This window comes from Sesamum indicum, linkage group LG12 (genome assembly GCF_026168435.1).
Source record: "Sesamum indicum cultivar Baizhima isolate 11 linkage group LG12, ASM2616843v1, whole genome shotgun sequence".
Lineage (NCBI taxonomy): Eukaryota > Viridiplantae > Streptophyta > Magnoliopsida > Lamiales > Pedaliaceae > Sesamum > Sesamum indicum.
Window position 1 is genome coordinate 10,455,072 of NC_142668.1, and position 20,453 is coordinate 10,475,524.

General features: G+C 33.7%; 3 protein-coding genes and 1 long non-coding RNA gene across 5 annotated transcripts; 2 read left to right on the forward strand and 2 right to left on the reverse strand.

The window, feature by feature from the left end:
- Positions 1–49: 49 nt before the first annotated feature.
- On the forward strand, positions 50–2,354 carry LOC105165576 (secretion-regulating guanine nucleotide exchange factor). Of its 2 annotated transcripts, none has more exons than XM_011084632.3 (2): positions 50–209; positions 659–2,354. In XM_011084632.3, exon 2 carries the CDS (start codon positions 661–663, stop codon positions 1,705–1,707), a length of 1,047 nt encoding a protein of 348 aa, XP_011082934.1. In that variant the 5' UTR covers positions 50–209; positions 659–660; the 3' UTR covers positions 1,708–2,354. The 2 variants fall into 2 exon arrangements, with proteins under 2 accessions (XP_011082934.1, XP_020550434.1); XM_020694775.2 differs by having other exon boundaries at positions 59–209; positions 543–2,354.
- A 3,178-nt stretch (positions 2,355–5,532) lies between these two features.
- LOC105165575 (protodermal factor 1) lies at positions 5,533–7,035 on the reverse strand. The gene is made up of 3 exons (XM_011084631.3): positions 6,764–7,035; positions 6,138–6,522; positions 5,533–6,055 (listed from the first exon to the last, which is right to left on the reverse strand). Exons 1-3 carry the CDS (start codon positions 6,921–6,923, stop codon positions 5,725–5,727), a joined length of 876 nt encoding a protein of 291 aa, XP_011082933.1. The 5' UTR covers positions 6,924–7,035; the 3' UTR covers positions 5,533–5,724.
- Positions 7,036–8,887: 1,852 nt separating this feature from the next.
- LOC105165574 (uncharacterized) lies at positions 8,888–10,153 on the forward strand. Its single transcript, XR_016063096.1, has 3 exons — positions 8,888–9,419; positions 9,519–9,612; positions 9,721–10,153. It is a non-coding gene; the product is annotated as an uncharacterized LOC105165574 (long non-coding RNA).
- A 2,262-nt stretch (positions 10,154–12,415) lies between these two features.
- Positions 12,416–15,086, reverse strand: LOC105165573 (haloacid dehalogenase (HAD) superfamily protein). The gene is made up of 5 exons (XM_011084630.3): positions 14,271–15,086; positions 14,079–14,156; positions 13,817–13,890; positions 13,592–13,699; positions 12,416–12,798 (listed from the first exon to the last, which is right to left on the reverse strand). The coding sequence occupies exons 1-5, from the start codon at positions 14,911–14,913 to the stop codon at positions 12,685–12,687; spliced, it is 1,017 nt and encodes a 338-aa protein (XP_011082932.1). The 5' UTR covers positions 14,914–15,086; the 3' UTR covers positions 12,416–12,684.
- Between the last annotated feature and the right edge of the window lie 5,367 nt (positions 15,087–20,453).

Sequence of the window (20,453 nt, forward strand, 5' to 3'; positions counted from 1 at the left end):
TCGGGCTAGATTTTGTTTTTTTGTTTTTTTTTCTCTCTAAAAAACTATTATAACTGAAATCAAGGTGGGTTTTTCACGTTGTCCCCTACTAAGATTTCCACACAGAGAAATCAGAGAACCAAAGAAGAAAAAAGGAAAAACCTCTCAAGAATTTTGATCTGGATCGACTAGGTTATTCCGCATAGCCTAGGATTTGTTAGTGATTTCAGGTAATTTGAATAATCAGTCTACTGTTACTGCGTTAATGCAGTTTATTAGTATTATTGTTGATTGTTTTTAGTTTAAGTAGTTGTTTTAGCCTGCAAGATTTGAAATTTTTCGGACTAAATTTGATTGTGATTCAAATACTAGAACATCTTTGAATGTAGAAACGTCATAATAGCGTGGTGAGGTTATCTATGAAGTTGTTTTCTTCGATCGTTGTTTTTCTTTTAATTCGTGTGATTAGTTTGATATCACCAAAAAATGGAAGGGCTTATGTATGTGATGTTAATTGTGCCTGTAAACTTTAAATGTGCTGTGATGTTTCTTCTTGTTTTTAGTCAAAAGTGAAAGAAGCAGCATTGTTTCCCTTCAAGGAAGCCTGTAGAATTGGCCAGCACTTCAGTTTTGTATTGGAGGTTTAATGTGGAAACCTGATGTACTTTATGTTTTCCAGCCATGCTTGGAGGCAGAAGCAGATTATTGAAGCAGTCCAGGAATACAAGAAATGTTCAGTTTCCAGTTTTCTTTATGTTTCTGATTTTGTTACTGGTTGCTTTGCTGCTGATATTGGGGAAAAATGGTCATAAGTCCAGTTTGATGTCTGATCTTATGAACGAAAAATGGAGTAGCTTTGAATCTTTAGTTGGATTAGATCCTACCGTAGAATTGAGGAATGGTACTGATTTAATCTGGCAGATACCCGACTCGCCTAAGGCTGTTCTTTTCTTGGCTCATGGATGTAATGGTAGAGCAGTCAATTTTTGGGATAAGTCTCCTAATTGCCCAAATTGTGTTGGTTTGCCTGAAGAGAGGCTCATTGTGCTTCATGCTTTGGCTAGAAAATTTGCTGTACTTGCCGTGTCGAGTAAAGGAATTTGCTGGTCACTTGGGGAAGAAAGATGGATTGTTAAAGATATAATTCAGTGGTGGATTACCAAGCAAAAGGTAGACAAGCTGCCTATATTTGCATTGGGTGCCTCCTCCGGTGGATACTTTGTCTCTGTCCTTGCGGCAGAGTTTCCATTCAGAGGTATTGCTTTAATGATTGCTGAAGGAGTTTATAGTCATTTGGACATAACAAAGGATTATCCACCTACACTTTTCGTGCACATGCCCAAAGATGAAACTAGGAACAGGAAGATAGAAAAGTATCTAATAGTTATGAGGGAGAAGGGAATCAATGTTGCAGAAATTAAATGCACGGAATTCCCTTTAACATCTCAGTTCTTTGCCAATCGAATTCCGGGTCTTGATCTAAACTTGTCGGCAAAGTTGTTCAATGTTTTTCAGGAAAAGGGCTTTATTGACAAGAATGGTTACATGAGGGATGATGGGCGTGCGATACCATGGAAAACAGCTCTTGAGGAGAGAAATATTCTTCTTCCAGATAAATCATTGATAAATCATATTCAAGAGGAAATGAACCTTGCATTCGCTTATCATGAAATGACTAGCTTGCAATCCGAGCAGATCCTTGACTGGTTTGAATCTCATTTGAACTGATGAGCGAATGACATTGTTACATTTTGCATTTTCCTTGTCCTGCAAAGAAGATTTCAGTTTGGATGACCTGAACCAAAAAGTGATATATGTCCAACAGATGGCAACTTGAATTTTGCGATAGCTATGCACACATCTTCACAGATTTTGGTTGGTCTATCCATTTTGGTGAGGGAATCTGGCAGAAGTTCATCTGGTTTTCTGTATGATGTAGGTCAAATGGTGTCTGATATAACTGCAAAAGAACTTACACATACCTGCCTGCCCTCATTGTAGAAAGTCTTCTAGCTGTGACTCTTTGTTTACCAAAATTGGTGAAGTTTTATCTGTCTTTGAACAGCACGTTGGATTTCTTTACAGTAGCTTATTGAAAATCCATCTATTTGGTTGGGCAATTAGCAAGTATTTTCCAGCCACCATGTCTTTGCTGACATTAAACTTTGCAGTTAGTTGTATCCTGTAACATCTGTCTAGAAATACCACCTTTACTCTTTCAAGCCATGAAGATGAAATTATAGGAGTTCAATCAGGTGTCTGTCTATGCGTATTATTGTTTCTTTCTTTATTAGCAAGTTCACCTGAAATTTCCAGCCACTTGTCGTTCAATGTATTGACTTCATTATTATAAAATATTTTTGATATTCCTCTTCCATGTTGATGTTGAACTCTCTAACATGATACCCATTTTGCATTTTTCTATGTAAGATGTAACTGTTACCGAGTTATGCTAAAATCTGAGTACATTAACAAATGGCAAAAATGATTCTTTGCTAATTGGATGATAATATGAACTTACTAATCCAATTTCATTTTAATCTTGTCCCAAGCGAAATTACTTTCTATGTCTTCAAGTTTTACTTTTCATGTCCATGGACACAATTATGCTGTGGGCTATTGGTGGAGGTTTGATACTTCTCTCTTATCATCTTCAGTTGATAAGCAGTTCACAACTTGTCCTTGATTACATCTAAGTATGATAAAGATGAGCAGGATAAAATGCATGGTTACAGATCCCTACTTGTGAGAAATTTTGATATCGCTCCAAAAATAATTAAGGTACATGGTATTGAGCATGCAGAACTTTAGAACTTTTGATCTACTTGGAAACGCATAGAACAAACTAATATTATATGGAATTCAAGGAACAGAACACGGGAATGTGGAAGGAAGAAGCTGAAGATTGATGGCCCCTTTGAATTGAAATCACATCTTTGCTGGCTCCATTGTATGTCACTGGATCCTTCTTGTTGGCAGGGTCAATGAGAGATATCTTAGTCAGGAGTTGGACACTGACTCGGGTTTGAAGCTGCAATTGAGTAGCTGCTGACTTTTGAAACACTGTTCTCAGTGAATGCTTGATTGACAGAGGAGTCCTCAGACTAGTGTATGTATTATTATCAATATGAAGCATTGGAAGGTGAGTAATCTGCGAAGTCGTAAAAGATTTGTTATATTAAAAGCTAGGGATCCATTTATGTATTGCAATTTAGCACGTAAATTGCAAAGTATCCCAGCACCTTAGAGGCTTTCAATGGCGGCAAAATGTTAAATACCTCCAGAAAGCTGTTCTCTTGCATATATTTTTCTTTTTTCATTCTTTTGAAACAAAATATCTTCTTTGTTTAAGTGTTTCCCCATCCAGGTTCAATTTGATTCTGAGTATGTATATCTTCCTTTTTACTGTATGATTACTTTGCTGCAGTGAGTATTACTTTTTACTGGTTGGGTGATTTGACTAAATCCCAGTGAGTATGGAAAAGTAAATATTTCCCAAAGAATGTAAGAAAAATAAAGAAATAACATCCTTATTTATTCCCCACTGAGGCTGGAACTAATTTACTTAATACTTTTGGTAAAAATAAAGAAAAGAAATTCTTCATTCCTATTCATTTTCTACGACATTTGTTACAGTGGAAATGGTTTCTGAGACAGTGAGAAAGAGCTACGTTAACACGAAATGCCCTGAAAATTAGACTATGGAACTTCAGTCACGTTAGGTTCATCCATATCTTGCCATGCAGCTAGTTTATAGTTGAGTGTCCTTGAAATTGCGCTTCTGAACCATGCTCTTTTGAAGCATTGGAGAAAATAAGATGGCAATTTGAGCCTTCAAAGTGTAATAAACTACCTCTTCAAAGATCAAAGGTGATAATCTTCAGCATATCAGGAGCTCCCAGCTTTGGCAGTTTTACGGCCTGTATGTTCCTTATTTCAGGGACAAATATGTTGATTAACATTTAATAGTTCAATTTTGAAATGGTCTCATATTTGAAATGACTAATCTAGTCTGTGGACATTTTCGTATGCTACAGTCTGTTCTTGGATGCAAAACTATTTGCAACTTCCTCTATGTAGTTGTCATATGTTGTCAATTCATTTATAATTAGAATTTAGAAGTGTTTGTTGCTTGTGTGGATCTGTATGTATAGTTAAATTCTTCTTGATTCTTGTAGTTTCAAATTAATCCAGATGATTTTGATTATGGTTGTCGGACAATGGTTAGGACCATAACATTTAAAAAGATGAAGGTAGTTTGCTGGTGAACTATAATGCAAGTCTTAGGAATATAAATTGGAGATAATATGTGATTTATATTATTACTGTTTTCTACATTAAGCCTTTCTCTTAACCACTCTCCCCTATGTTCGATTACATGACGAAAATCTTACAAAATCTATTTGCTTCCTTATCTTTATAAGCCTCTAATCATTATTGTTCTGAAGCTGAAATAGTTTCAGCTTCATCAGTTTGGAAAAAGGTTCAGTCATTCAAAAATCTGGAGGGTGATTGATGCAGGCTAAGCAAGTCAATGTGAGTGCCACTTGTGCTATTTGAGTCCCATTATCCCTGATTCTGCACAAATGAAACTCTGATAAGATTATTGGATAATAAATCACCTATGTTTCTACTTCTACAATCATAAGTCTCAGTGTGCATCATGTGAACTGTTGCAGCCTGTATCTTGATATATTGTAAAGCTGGGTAGGCCCACATCTGGTCATTATTTTTTAGTTGATTTTCATGCACACACACGCATTTCATTGTCTCAAGTAACATCATTCATCCATCGTGGTATAGTAATGGATGGCAAAACAATTTAAAAGATGCTTAAGTGGATCTAGGACCTTAACACTAGACTGTTCTCTGTTTATTCTTGTCTTTTGATGTTAAATTGACAATGCAAAGAAGTCAGAGGGATAGAGTGGCTTGACAAGTTGATTCTCTTGGATGCTTGGTACGTACTAGCATGAATATGTATTTGTGTACTTGGTTTTCTAGTATATAAAGGGAGCTGAGGAATGATTTTTGTAGAGAGAAATTTTCATTTAATGTCAATATACAACTTGATGGTAGGTAGGGGCACTTAATGTGGATTAATATCTGCCTCATTACTTTGTTATGTAGATCATCTTCTCACTTTCTCAACATTATGTCGGAACTGGACCAACTGGTAACATACATCACGATGCTGTTTCTTAGTCCATGCTCGTCTACAATGAAAACCTTTTGTCACCTTTAGCTTTCTAGTGGTTCAGTGCATCTGCTTGCAATTGTTAAGTTCTAGGACTTGAAAGTTCTAATTTTCAGGTTTTGAGTAAAAACTACCAACAACAAATTTATACTCTGGTTCTAAGCTGAATACTTTCTGTATTCCTCTGGACCTTTGATGTGGATGGCCTGTGTCTATCTCACTTCTTTGAATTCTTTGTCCTTTTATGTTTCTCAAAAATACTTGTCATTGTTTACTCATATTGATTACAAAGATCCCGACAAACATAGAGATGGAAGTTTTCTGCTTTTTCACACTAGAAGTCTTTCTCTTTAATGTGCAACAAAAAACAAAATCTTGAATATTATTTAAAGTGAGAAAGGATAAGTCTGTATCCATCTTGATTTGGTAACATACAGTGGAATAAACATATAATCTCATACAAAAGAACCTCAATTAGGTAGGAAACCCAGCATGGCCCAAACTGAATATAAGACTATTGATAATTATCATGAAAAATCTAGTGTTTATCAAGCTCTGGGCTTGTTTCTGCCCTCGTTAGCCAGCTTGAAGAGCTGTGCCTGAGCTGCTGCAGCCTTGTTGGAGCTGAGTGCTGCAACAAAACTATCTCTGACCTGGCTGGTTGTGTAAGGAAACCTGGTGTGAGCCATGGAGTTGAGCAGAGCAGCTGTACCTTCTCTGTACAGGTCTCCAAGGCCATCCGTACGAGTGTTTGAAAGAGCCTGTAGTAAGTTCATGTTAGGCGAAAAACCTGGCACGCTAGTCAGCCCAAATGCACTGCCAAGTGTTCCCCACCAGCCAAACAAACCCCATATCAGTGTAGGGTGATTCCTCCAGTAACTGCAATTTACAAGGGCAAAACAATTTAAGTGTCATCCCTTTTATAGTTGACATTCTGTTTCATATGTATAATCATACTTACATGCAAGTAAAAGGTGGAGAGTTCGGATCAAATGGAAATGGCGGTGATGGTATTGTGATGCCGGGGGTGGTCGGTGTTCCGGGAGTGATAATGGGAGTGGTTGGTGGAGTCCCGATGGTAGGTGGAGTCCCGATGGTAGGTGTTGGGGTGCTTGGTGTTGGAATAGTTGGTGTAGTAGGGGTTGAGGTTGGGGGTGGATGGTAATATCCACCACCACCACCAGTGGGAGGGGATGGAGTGGGGCGGTGATGCCCTCCGCTAGGGGGGCCGCAGTTGGCAGGTGGTGTTCGTCCATAGCTGCCACCTCCATGTGAAGGTGTTCCATGGGATGGTGTTGGGGTTGCATGGTGACCTCCTGAACCATGTGCTGGAGGTGTGTACGTAACTGTGACCAGAAAACAAAGATGTTAGCTCAGCATGTTACAGTGAGCTAAGACAGTTTTCGATTTTTATTTGCTTGACATTTTTCCCTTAAAAATGGAACTGAGCTTGTGGATTCAGGGGTTTTAACATTCAAACCTTCCACGAGCCGAAATATAATAGAAACATCAAACTTGATTCTGCGTGTTAGGCATGATCATGTGTGTTAAAAAGTGTGTGAGATACTGTGCAAGAGAGAAAATAACCTGGGGGAGGACTTCGTGCATTTGGGTCTGGAGTGTAATAGTTTTTCTGATCCTCAAAGTTGGCTGCAGATATGACAGGAGCGAACAAGGTTTGTGAAAGCAACGCAGCCAAAGCAGTCCACAGCAGAAAAGATGCGTGCTTACTTCCCTTCACCTCCATCTTTGTCAGCTGTCAAGAAAAACCAGCAAGAGGATAAAACAAGGAGAAAGAGTGTTCAGTGATGAGGCTGATGCAAGTGGGAGAGATGTATATAAAGAGTTATGAGAGCCCAGAAGTAAATATAAGCAGGTGAACAGGTATGTGGTTAGTTGTATGCATAGCAGGTGCATTTAAACTGTCATTTAAATCTCACACTGCATGTTATGCTGAGAAAATTTTTTTATTATTATCTTGAAAAGAACATCTCCATGTTTGTGAAGACCTTGCAATTTGAAAATCTCTACACGGTATCTTTGGATATGGGAGAACTGGAAACTTGAATAAACATTTTTAGAAAACAATCTAACTTCCTTTACCAATTCATTACAAGTTCCTGATGTCTTTCGGTGGTATTTGTCCACAACCACATGCAATTTTCATGGGCTAGCAAGTGTTCTACTTTAGGTGATGCACATATTAGAACTAAGAAGCTGTGCTTAGAAGAAGCCATTTTGGACTTACTAAGGGTTCTTTCAACAGTTTTCTCTTTTCATTTTTGGACTTATAGAGGGTGTTTGGGTGAGCTTATAAGCTTTTCAAAATATCTTGGTGAACTTTTTAGAGAGAGATTATAAGATCCATAATAAGATTGTGAAGAACTTATAAGCTCCTTTGGAATCACTGAGGAGTTCCCAATTATTTTTAGGATATTAATAAATTCCTTCAATTTTAATTATATTAATTATAAAATTGTCATTTCTCCAAACACTTCAAATACTTATTTTTAGAATAAGATTTAACATAAAATTAATGAGCTTACAAGAGATTTTAAATAAGCTTACCCAAACATCTGCTTAATTAATATTATGGCCTATTGAAGAGCTTATTCTTTAATCTTCGAATGGTTAGCCTCAAAAGTTCCATGTAGGGAGCTATAACTTCCGACATAATTAAAGTCTAGTACTAGTAGTGACTTCAATCTGTTTCAGTTTCTTAATAATGTTTTTAAGCTAATTGTACTTAATATCATCCATGTTGTATTGAACATATGTCCAGCATTAATATACGTGGTAATAAATCAAATAAAAATAAAAAAACATCCAACATTTCTGATAAGGTGTCCAATAGATTTCAGACTTAGAGAAGGTATTTTCTCATGTATTTGAAAAAGTATACGAGTCGCTAAAGCACTAACAAATTTTTTCTTAATAAACTACAGCAAAACTTCTATAAATTAATACTTTATAAATTAATAAACTCTCTAAAATAATAAAATCTTTCGGTCCCGACTTGGGCCTTTGTAAAAAATCATCAAATTCGATAAGATAATAAGATAATAATTTTTCAGAAAATTCCTTTATAAATACTAGGTCCCATTAAAATTCTAAATTAATAATTCATAAATATTACCGTTATAAATATTATGGTAATTTGCTAAAATATGAAGTTTGTAATGCTTTACGCATTTGATCATTCATGGATGATTTTACGATACCTTTTAGATGAGAAGACATGGTGGGTTGTTATGAATTATTTTATTTTCATATTGAGATTTATATAGTATATGTTTCATTCATCATGTATGAATATATTTAATTGGTTATAATAGTTATTTAAGTGCAACAAATTAATGTAAACATGTATATTTAAGTAATTTCAATGAATTGATACATGCGTCTATAAATATAATAGTTAATTGTATACAATGAATTGATATTGTACATAAATATATTTAATTAGTTACAAAGAATTGATTGATGCATGAATATAATCAATAAAACATATATGAATTCATTTATTTTTAATACATATGTACTAAATTTGTTGAATTTAAAAAGTCTCTCTTTTAATTAATAAAATATTAATTTATCGATAAATTAATATCTCTCTAAATTAATAAAATTTCATGGTCCCAAGGTTATTAATTTATAGAGGTTTTACTGTATTTGAATAGTGCTACTTCATCTAAACTCACTTTTTCCTCTCTTTCCTTCTTTTCTTTTTTTTCTTTTTGCTTTGTTTTTTTGGGTCAAAGTTCAGAGCTTTTCCCCCAAAAATTTGTACTTCAGAGATCACACTAGTAGAATTCAAGTGTTAATACCAACATGAACTTTTTTTTGTCTCTATACTTGCTCCGGCATGTGTATATATATGTTGGTAGTGGCATACAGTAAAAAAAAATATTTGTATATATTGAATAGTCATGATGCAGTCGTATCATGTCTATAACTTTTAGAAACACCATTTCCCTTGTCCTTGTCCTGTTATATTATATTATGTCCATAGCACCGTGTTAGTATTCATATTCACGCATAATAGCTAATTGACTTAACCCCTTTGTCTTTCTTCATTCCACTAACACCATTGACACCTATTTGTAAGAATTAACTACAGTTTCTAGGGACAGGCTACAGTAACAGTTCTTAATGCGTGTTTGGTGGTGTAACTATTGTATGTTTGCTTTTTTGTCTCAACAATTTCGTACCAAACTTAGGCACAATAATCCGACTTCGAAAAGTTTGTACATCAACTTCCTCTTCGAATATACTTCAAGCTTTAGAAGTCTGTATATCAACTTCCTGCATGCATGCTTACCATTAAGTTTTATTCTTGCAGAAATTATGCCGCAGGCATTTGACCAAACTCCCCTAAGACCAGCTTCGCAGTTTGCATCAACTCCTCCGCAGGTCTTACAAATATTTGGATCAAGGTGAGTTTTCCGCTGCCCAAATTTGTTAGAAACCAGGTGGGCTTCTTGAAATCCATATTTTTCGCCATTTTAATTTCTCCTATTAAAGATATCGTATTTGTTCGACAGCTATTCAAGGCATGTGGACCTCCAAGTTTGAAGAAATAATAGACTTGGCATTGTATAAGCTGGTGGAGGGAAATGGAAATGAAGTGTAAGTATTGGAATTGAATCCGAGTAACTGCAATGGCAGAGAAGTAGGTGAAGAAGCACAAAAAAGAGAGAGGGGGACATTGAATTGTGGTAGTAAATGAGGGGCAGGGCCAGGCAGCAGCAGAGAAGAGATGTGAATTATTATTATGGAATTCTGGTGTTTTTTGACTGTTAGTGCAACTTAAAAGCAGTGCTTCTTTCTCTGTGAATAGTAGAGACAGCTAAGTAGCCAGCCTGTTTCTGTATATTAGGAAATATTAATGGATTCTGAATTATTATCAAAATATGATGATACCATAAGTGAAACAGTTATCATTTTTTTGTAATATAATGCTTCATAATTCACCCTTTTTGTCGACTACCACAAACTAGAATTTGAGTGCATTATGGCCCTATTTTGATTCAGTTGAGCTGTCTGCTCATCAAATCACATAATAGTGTGTGTGTGTGTGCCGGGGGGGGGGGGGGTGGGGGGGGGGTGGTTTATTGAAGTTCTCATTAGCTTGCAAAATAATTGAATTACATTCAACTTTCTTGATGCTGAGGTAAGTTGGAATTCGATTCGGGGATTTTTGAAGGGAGTATTTGTGAGAGCTTCAAAAAATTCAATTTTTATCTTTAAAAAATTACTTTTGAGTTATTTGGGATATTAGATTTTGTATTTAGAAATGTTACAAAAAATACTTTTAAGTCAAAAGTTATAAGTACCTCTTAACGTGTTTTTAGCTGTTTTGGGTTTTTTTGTAAATAAATTTAAATTTTTTTTAAATTACTTTAGTCTAATTATAATAATTTTAATTCAATTTACCATTTCTAATTTACTTTTGAGAAATGCTCATGTAAAGTTGATGTTAGATTTTTCAAATAATATGAATAATTTATCACTAACAACATTTATAATCTCACATGTTTAATATTTTAGAATTTTTGTATTTCATTTTTTATATTATTCTTATATCATACAAAAATATAAATTAAAATTACTATAATTAATTAAAAAATAACAATCATACAAGTTTATTTATTTTATATGAATGAACAATTACATTAATAATATAAAAGACAAATATGAAATATGCTCATTAAAATAAATTTCGTTATTTTTTAAGAAAAAATTATTATTGCTGTTATCAAAAGATAAGTGCAAAAATTAAGCTAAAATAGTATCTTTTAAACACATAAAAATACAACAGTCTTTAATTTATTATACTTGTTTTAGAAGTAATTTTTTCCTTAAAACCTACCCAATTAGCTTTTATCTACTTTTTAATTTTTTCAAATGCTACTCGCTTTTAATTTTACTGTAACTAATTTTTTCTACAAAAATTATTTATATAAAAGTAAAAACTTTTGCAGACACTCTCTAAATCTCCTTTTTGTGAGTATTTTTTAAAAAAAAGTTGTGAGTTCAAATTCTATATAGAGATATGTGATATGTAGTCTATATCTATAATAATTTCTTGTTTTCTTTTGTTTCCTTTGAACATAGTCCTCAATAATTTGTGAAATAACTATATGAATTAATAATTATTCCAAGTAATGAAAAGGAGCTATCTAAAGCAATTATGATCGACTCATAAATATTATTAATACATTAAAAAGTCAACGTATAAGATCATTTTGATTGAATTCATCTTTATATTTGAATGTATTAAATGATACAATGAACCATATTCTTCTTCTGAGTACCACAAGTGAGGGTCATTAAAAATTTAAAATAGATAAATTCGTCAAGAACGAATCTATCAAATGGTAGATTGAAAATCCATCTCATATTTTTTTTATCAAAAATTATAACATATCTTTCATTGTAATTGCAAATTTTGGTTGGGAAGGTCGGATTTTCTGATTAAAATATACTAAATATTTTAGAAAATGTTTGAGTAATACATTAGAATTTCAAAGGCCTTGTAATGAAATATTTATGTCATATGAAACAGTACAGGTTCAGGCCATAAACATAGGCTTGATTCTCTAAAGAAATCTGGATTTTTCACCCAAGCCCATATTAATAAGGCTTTAAAGGAGCCCAACCCGTATAGATTACGGGTTGAATTTATACTCTGTAGCCTCCTTTACTTGGAATGATGTGATTAGACGATGACAGATTAAAGTGAGATAAGAATGGATACAAAATATGAAAAAGAAATTTACTTGCGTAACTAGATTTTGGGAAGGAAGGAAGCCAAGCTCGGACTTGGAGGCTGTGACAATGAAAGAAAGAGAGAAAAAAGTGACAGCTCTCAATGGTCAAAAAGTTGTGAAAGATTTGGTTATTAGGTACAGTGACCAAACATCAAGAAAAGAGGTCAAAAGGATCAGCCGAATATTTATCATGGAATGGTGGGTTTCACTTGATTGTCAATCCAACCTTATGGGGTGGGATAGAAATCAACCTGTATTACATTTAGTATCGAGCTCACTCCATTAAACACAAGCTATACAAAAGTCCGGATCCTGTGAGATATCCGTCCCAATCAAAGCAAGTAAAGGTGGTCTGTATGCATGAATAACTAAGCTTATAAAAATCAATCCATAATCACTACACTCTCATCCATAATCATCTACAATTTCCACCTGTGATCATCTATAAAATTTGAGAACCAAGAAAGATAGGCAAAAAACTCAATGTTTGAATATACGTTAGCATGCATATTCGATTATGTGATTACTCGGATAATCCTATTGAGATCCAAGTATAGCTCATAAGCGTTCATTTTCATGAACGGTGGTCAGACCTATTGACACCCAAGTATAGGTCATAGGTGATCGTAATCTAAGCATGTAGCTACAGTTTTACCAAAATATTTCTTTGCATAAGAAGAAAGAATAAATAATTAGTAAAGTATTTGTTTTATCATTCGTGATAAAGGACATTTATCAGAGTGGTACATCCTTCACACACTTCACTGGGTCTAAAACAAGCTTGTGACTGATTGGCGTCAAGCCTTTCTTGGACCATTGTTTAACAATGGCCACTTCAAGTAGCCTCACCTGCAGAAAATTTATTTTGTCAAATAATATGTCACAAAACGTAGGTTCTGGGAAGCGAAGTGTTCCATAAAGCTGTAACGTAGAAATCAGATGAACAACAACGGGCAGAAGTAAAATAGATGCTTATTAAGGACGCAAAGTTTCTAAAGGAACATAGGGTTCAGTATAAAGAGATATTACAAACCAAATTCAATTCTTTTTTTATGATATACAGGTAGTCATAAAGCGTGTATCCCCAAATATCTCCTCCCCCCCAAGCAAAAAAATAATAATACCTGGATAAACTTATAGTGTCATACTAACCGGAAACTGTTCTCCCATTTCTTTTCCCCCTACTCTTGCCCCCAGCATGGCTATTGTAGTTTCCGTCACTGCGTCTCCTCTCACACCTCAATTTCCAATTTATCCTACTATCACCACTCTTCTGCTTCCAAGGTTCACCAAAACAAGGGCCTAGAGTAGTTACCTAATACATGGCCATCTCATTTTTCCTCCAGTTCCATCACCCTTCACGTTGAAACAATTTTCTCTCTTCACTTATGCATGGATTCATTTGGAGAAACAATTAGAAGCAAAGGGCATCTGTTAGAGAATTAGGATTCATTTAGGAATACTCATTCCATTCCTAACCTATTCCCTCATACCAATCACCCATAATAGTTCGGGGGCAAGGCAATATCAACTATATTTTCTCAAGCCATTCTTTACTAAAGAAGCCAATATTTATGCGCATCCATGACCATACAGGTTCCACAACATTCATTAACGAAAATAGGACGATTTGAAGACCAACCTGCCTGACAATCAAAGGCTCCTCTGCAAGACTCAATGGTTCAGTCAGTATCGTAAAAAATCCGTTTCTGTTTCCATAAACAATATCTGTGAATGGCCGATCACCCACCTACATTCACATAGCCATGTACTATCTGATGAAACATCCGAAATCCCAAAAAAAGAGAAAAGAAAAGAAAAGAATAACACTACACTGAAAAGAATAAATCACCATATAGGACCTTACCATGATAAGTCTAGCGGATTCACAACCAAAGTGTCTTTCAACTTCTTCAGCTGTTCCGGCGGGCTTCTTCACCTCTAGAATAATTTCAATCAATAAAAGCAAGAACCAACACATTAGAAAGAACCATTGATGGGTCTAAACACTTGCTAAAATCTAATTCCAATCTTCCAATTGCATCCTCAAAATTAATTTGCAATGCCCATCCATAGTACACAAATTTATAACAAAAATGAAGATTTTCAAGTGCGGAAGCAAAACTTACTGTGCCGAATCACTTTGATTCCAATTGCATCCTCAAGAGCCCCAGCTTTTCTACCATCAGGGTCATACTCATACAATCCTGAAATTTTCATAGAATCAGGCACGTTAAAGCAATTCACCGGAAGCAAACACAAACCAATTAGCTAGGAAGGAAACTGAAACCAAATTTCCAAGTGAGCTTCATCAAAGTTACCCGCAGAGTTACTGAATACCGCAATGTTGTTGCCAAACAATGATTTACACTGTTGTAAAGATGATCCAAGGGGAGCCCACAAGTTCAAAGAGTAAGGAGCAGTAATCGTATTGTCCTTGTCAAAGACCACACCTTCAAAACCCCTATTTTTCAGCTCGGCCCAATCAATATACCTTATATCAGGCACACTGACATGCGGGATCACCAATTGCTTGTCCTTGGACAAAATCCCGACGGCGCAAGTGATTCCTTCCAGATTAATCCTCTGTCCCAGCGCCGCTTTCAAACTAGCCCACCCCATGTTCGATGCAATGCCCGCCGAATTATCCACCCCAAATCCTCGCAATTTCTCACCACCTCCAAACTGGGATTCCGGATTTTCAATAGAAGAACAAGATTCTTGGAAGAATTCGCGGTTTTCCTGATCTAGGTAAGAAACGTAATCTGGGTACTGATGGATCCGCTCCTTCTCTTGTTCTTTGATGCAACTACGCGCCGTAGTGAGTGTGAGGAGGCTATGATTCGTGCACCGGGACTTACAGTTGAGTGTAATCTTGGTGGGACGATGAAAATGGAGATGATGGGGGAAGAGATGATTAGGAACAGGATAATAGTAGCAAGTGTGCCATGACGTAGATTGCATATTCAGATCATAAAAATCCGTAAATGCTTTTAATTTGTTGAAAAGCTAAAAGAAAGAGTGTGAAGATGGGAAGAGTTTGTTTAGGTTGGGTCCAAAGAATCATCATCTTCACGGAACTTGAGGCCAATATCCAAAGCCATAGCCGCAACTGTCGATATCAGTGAAGCATCTGAATTCTCGTCGTCATGGACTCGGACTCCTCCCAGTCCATTGGGCCTTTCCAATCTTCATTTTCAGGATTTCATTTATTCGACACTCGTATTTTTGTCACATTCAACCCACCTTTTTCTTTAATGAGCATTAATGGGCTTCTCATCATTTGTTTTTTTATTTACAAAGTCCCAAAACATCGTTCATCCAGTAAAAAAAATTAGGGATAATATACTCTTTTCTCGTGAGATTTGATGTAATTATATATAAATTTTTTATGATTTAGAAATTACATTTGATACTCTTGGAGTTTATTTTCGTCTAACAAATAAGTCCTGTTGTTAGTTAAAATTCAACAAATTTGCTGATATTAACAAAAAAAAATAAAAAATTTTATATTTATCCCTAATTGACTTATTACACTTATTGTAGGTCAAGTAAATTTTTCTATGATCAAATTATCTTCATACATCTTCACACATTAATGTATGTGAGGAAATATATTTTTACTATTATAAGGATAGTTTAGTTCGAAAAAAACTATTTGATATGCAGTAAGTCATTAATAAGCTAATCAAGGATAAATATTAATTTTAATTTAATTTTTTTGTTAATATTTTGACTAACGAAGGATTCATTTGTTAGATAGAAGCAAACCTCAAGGGTGCTAAATATAATTTTTCAACTATAATTACACAAAAACTCATTGGAAGGGGAGTGTAGTGATGTCCATACATTTTTATACATAATTGAGATTAATTGATAATTATTAAAAAAATTAAATTTAATTATAAATAAATTATAAGTTGATGGAATATATTAAAATTTAAATTTATTATTATATTTAAGAGCAAATTATATCAATTAAGAAAATTGGGAAGAATGTAATAAAAATTTTAGGAAAAAAATCAAATAAAACAAAAAAAAAGGGTAAGTAATGAATTTTGGGCCAGCAGGCCATGATAATCACCACCGCCTACCCCCCCCCCCCCCCCCCTATATTATACATATATAAGACTTAAAACTGAAGCTAATTAAACAAATTGAAAGATCACACATACACTTACGGATTTATCGAACAGGTAAGAGAGTTGTCATTTTAATTTATATTAATTTATATAATTATATTATTTGATTAGTTCATTTGCTAAATGTAACTTATATTGTTTGGTATAATGTTTAATTTAAAAATTTTATAAGTTTAACTATTTAAATTAGTGTGTAATTAAATATAATATTTGATTTAAGATTGTTATAGTTGGTTAATTAAACTATTAGATTTATTATATTTCATTATTATTGTAATTGGTTTACTCAATTTCATTAGATTTATTAACCAAATGCATAATTATATATATATATATATATCGGTGTTTAATTAAATACTATAGTGGTGAGAAATTGATAGAAAATTTATTGAAATATTTTAAAATTATATTTAAGAAGTATTAGAAAATTATATTTGAGAAATATTATGGTTATTAAAAAGAGAATGAGATCTCCGTGATAATTCAATTTAGGGATGTTATGAAGAACGATAGTTAAAAAGACATGAAGGTTTTGATTAAGTGAATTCTTGGTAGTTGGTCGATAAATTAAATATATATAGGAAGTTTAGTTATTTAAAAGAAAATAAATAGGATGTTTGAACATTGATATAAATATATATTAAAAGTTGGGTGGAAAATATACGAATATTATATAATATAATTTATTTAAAATTTACGATGTTTATAATGTCTTGATTATATATACTATAATTTACTGTAGGATGCGAGGAGAAAGAAGAGGGTTAAGTTGCTCCTTTTGTTAACGTAATCGCGTTTGAAATTTGAGGTAAGTATAGTTAATTGGATCTATATATATGTATCTACTTGTCAATATGAGAACTTGATAAAAATTATCGTGTTTTTAGTTGAATTATATGGTCGTTTGTGAAATGATCGTTATTGGTTGTGCCTATGGTTAAGAATACTACATATATATGTATGGTGATTAATTATTAAATACCTTGATTTTGTTGTTAAATAAAAATAAATGACGGAGTATTTGTAAATGACTGTGACGCGTTTCTATATGATGATTGACTGGAATAAAATTGTGAAGTCGTCAATGTGCAGATGATACACTGAGATGAGTGTCGACTGAAGTTGAATTATGGAGTTGATAAAACGTGAATAATTTATTGAGATGAAAAATATGACTTATCTAACCTGGGCATATTCAATGGTTAACGATGATAGGATGAAATTGATGGCGAGTTGTGTGCTATCATGATGATGCAATATTTGATATGAGAAAAATAAATATAGAGCTGGATACCATGGCGCAAAGGGTATTGAGATATTTCGGGTAGCGAGGAATATCCTATTCTGTTAGTTATACATTGGGATGGTGTGAGGGTGCCAAATTCGATGTAATGTTCTATATTGGGATTGGGAGCAAATAGGAAGGAGGGGAGGCGCGTGGACGAGGAGGAGGCGAGGGCGAGCGCACAAAAGAGGCCATCGTGGAGGAAGCGGATGGGGAGGAGGCTTGAGGGGCAGGCTGTGAGGAGGCGCTGGTGGTGGGGGAAGGAGACAATATGTTTTAAAAGTAATTTTTAATATTTTTAATTATTTCATTCATATTTAGTAAATAAAATATGATAAAATTTTATATATTCAATCTGGATAGTTAATTTAAATTAGGTGAAATTTGGACAGTTGAATTTTGCATTAAATCTAGACCTTCAATTCAAATTTAATGAAATATAATCGTTGATTTGATTTCTAAAAATTTCAACTATTAAATATATGTTAAGCAAGATTTAACGGTTTATAAATAAGATGTAAAATTAAGCCCAAGAAACATGAAGGGCGCATGTGATGCATCACTGGATCTGAGGGTATGTTATTTCTACTGTTATAGTAGGTGTTGTTTCTACTGAAAAGTAGGTATTGGTTAGATTTAATTTATTTGATGTTAGATATTGATATCCAACTAAAATGACATCAATTTATTTCAATTAATAATAGTCCATCGCTCTTATTTCAAAAAAGTTGTAGCATCCTTTTTTTTAAAAAAGAAAAAAAGAAATCCCCAAAAATTTCATCTGACAAAGGTTTTGAGTTAATTTGAAGCTCATGTATGTAGCTGTCAATCTACTTATATAATAGTTTGTAGTTTATTCTTTCATTTGTTACAGACAAATTATTAATGTAATTGATAGAGTTTGAATGTAGCAGCCCCTACAATAACATACTTAATTACCACTAATTACCATACACTTTTCTTATTACAACCCCTCTTACAAGATATTTTCGTTTATCAATACGTCTCATGAGATAATAGATATATTCAAAAAATAATATTTATTTTTCCTATATGTCCTCGTTTATAAAATTTAAAGGGGTGAATAGCAATTTATCCCCCTGTGATATTAAAAATGAGCACATTACCCCCCTATGAAAAAAATATAACAATTTACATCCCTATACTTTTTAAAATGAAGCAATTTACCTCCTTATATAGGGAGGTAGATTGCTTCATTTTAAAAATCATAGGGGGGTAACTTGTTGTATTTTAAAAAATATAGGGAGGTAAATCACTATTTATTTTTTCACAAGGGAGTAATTTGCTCATTACGATATCACAGGAGAGTTGCTTGTATTTTTCCCAAATTTAAAGTAAAATAACGCAATAACCAGCTGTACAAAATTGGAAAAACGATGCCTTGCTCAGCTGTGCTCCACAAACAAAGAAAAGAAAAGAAAAAAGATAAAAGGGAGAAGGGCGTTGGTGGTATAAATGTGAAGTGTGTACAGAAATTGAAGGTTAGATACATGCAAGCCACAATGTAGCAGATCGTGGCGTAATGAACCAAAATTTGTTTCTGCCAATAGACAAATAAAATAATAAAAAATATATATAATTAATTAGCCAACAAAAATGAGTATGGTGGACATGATGATAAGCTATCCACCAACCAAATGATCATCATGAATTAAAAAGAACAAGAACAGAGGATTAAGTCAAGAAATTGAACAAAATGACATCAAATTTAGAGTTTACTGATTTTTTTTTTAAAGCGGAATATGTGAATCGATTATAATTATATTATAAATTTTGATCATTAAAATAATTAATGTACGGTAATTATTAATATTAACATATATAATTAATTAATAATTATTATTACATAGTAAACCAATAAATTTAAGGTGATGTGCTCGAATTTCACCAGATGTACGAGCATTTGTCTTACCGCCTGTGAATTTATTGTAATTTATTTTCGTTATTAATATTGATGTAATTCTCAGTTTATGAGACATGATAAATTAATTGAGGTAACAATATAATTACCACTTCAAAACAATATAAGACTTGCTCTGTTTCTGCTACTGCATGTCTGTCTATATGTTCAATCAAGAAGCGCATTTCTGTTTAACGTCTTTTATTGTTGTTATCTAACGTTCTTGTTGTCAAATAAATGTTGACATGTCACACTCCACGTCAGCAAGCATCCAATTTGTTAATGAGATGGAAATTCTACAACTTTCCCACCTTTGATTCCTTTGCCCTTAGCTTCGCAACCTACACTAGGTAAGAAATGCTATCATGCTTCTCCAACAGAATCCAAATGAGGAGGAGAGTTTGATTAGTAATGCCATCCCATTGAAGATTCGCAACCCGACTTGCTCGACCAATCGCAATCCTGTCGATACAAACTCGGCGGAGCAGCTGTTACAAGAGCTGGCTTCCCCGGACAGACTGCCCATAAATCAATTCCTCGTAGACAGGATACCGGAGTACTTGGTTAAGAATACGGAGGTGAAAATCCGTGTGATGAAACAGAGGAGTACCTCGTGTGGTCCAAGGATAAAGACAAATCGAATCAACAAGAAGAAAGGGAACATACTAAATAGTTAAGGTCGTACAAAAATATAAAGGAGTAGTACCCCTACTTCTTTGTTTGTTGATTTTGTTGTAATGCGTACTGTACTTTATTTTCAATGAAAAAGGGATGGGGACCCCGAAAAGCCTCCCCCACCTTCGAGTGTTTATTTAAAAAAAAAAAAAAAGTGTATTAGCCAATTAATTATACTATATAAAAAGTTGGGTGAGTATTAAAAGTCAAAGCTGAAGTATAATGAAATTAATACTTCTGAAATGGGAGGTAAATCCCAGCTGCATTTTCGAATTTTATATAAATAAAGGAAGAATATGGAATGATATTTAGTTGATGGATTTGAAGTTATGAATTTTTTACTCCTAGTAATAAATTTTTTGAATTTATTTGAATAATTATAAATATAAAAAATTTCAAAATTTTCAACTCTAAATTTAAATTATATTTTTGTTGAATATTAATCAACTTTGAATTATTTTTGATAGAGGCATTCGAAATT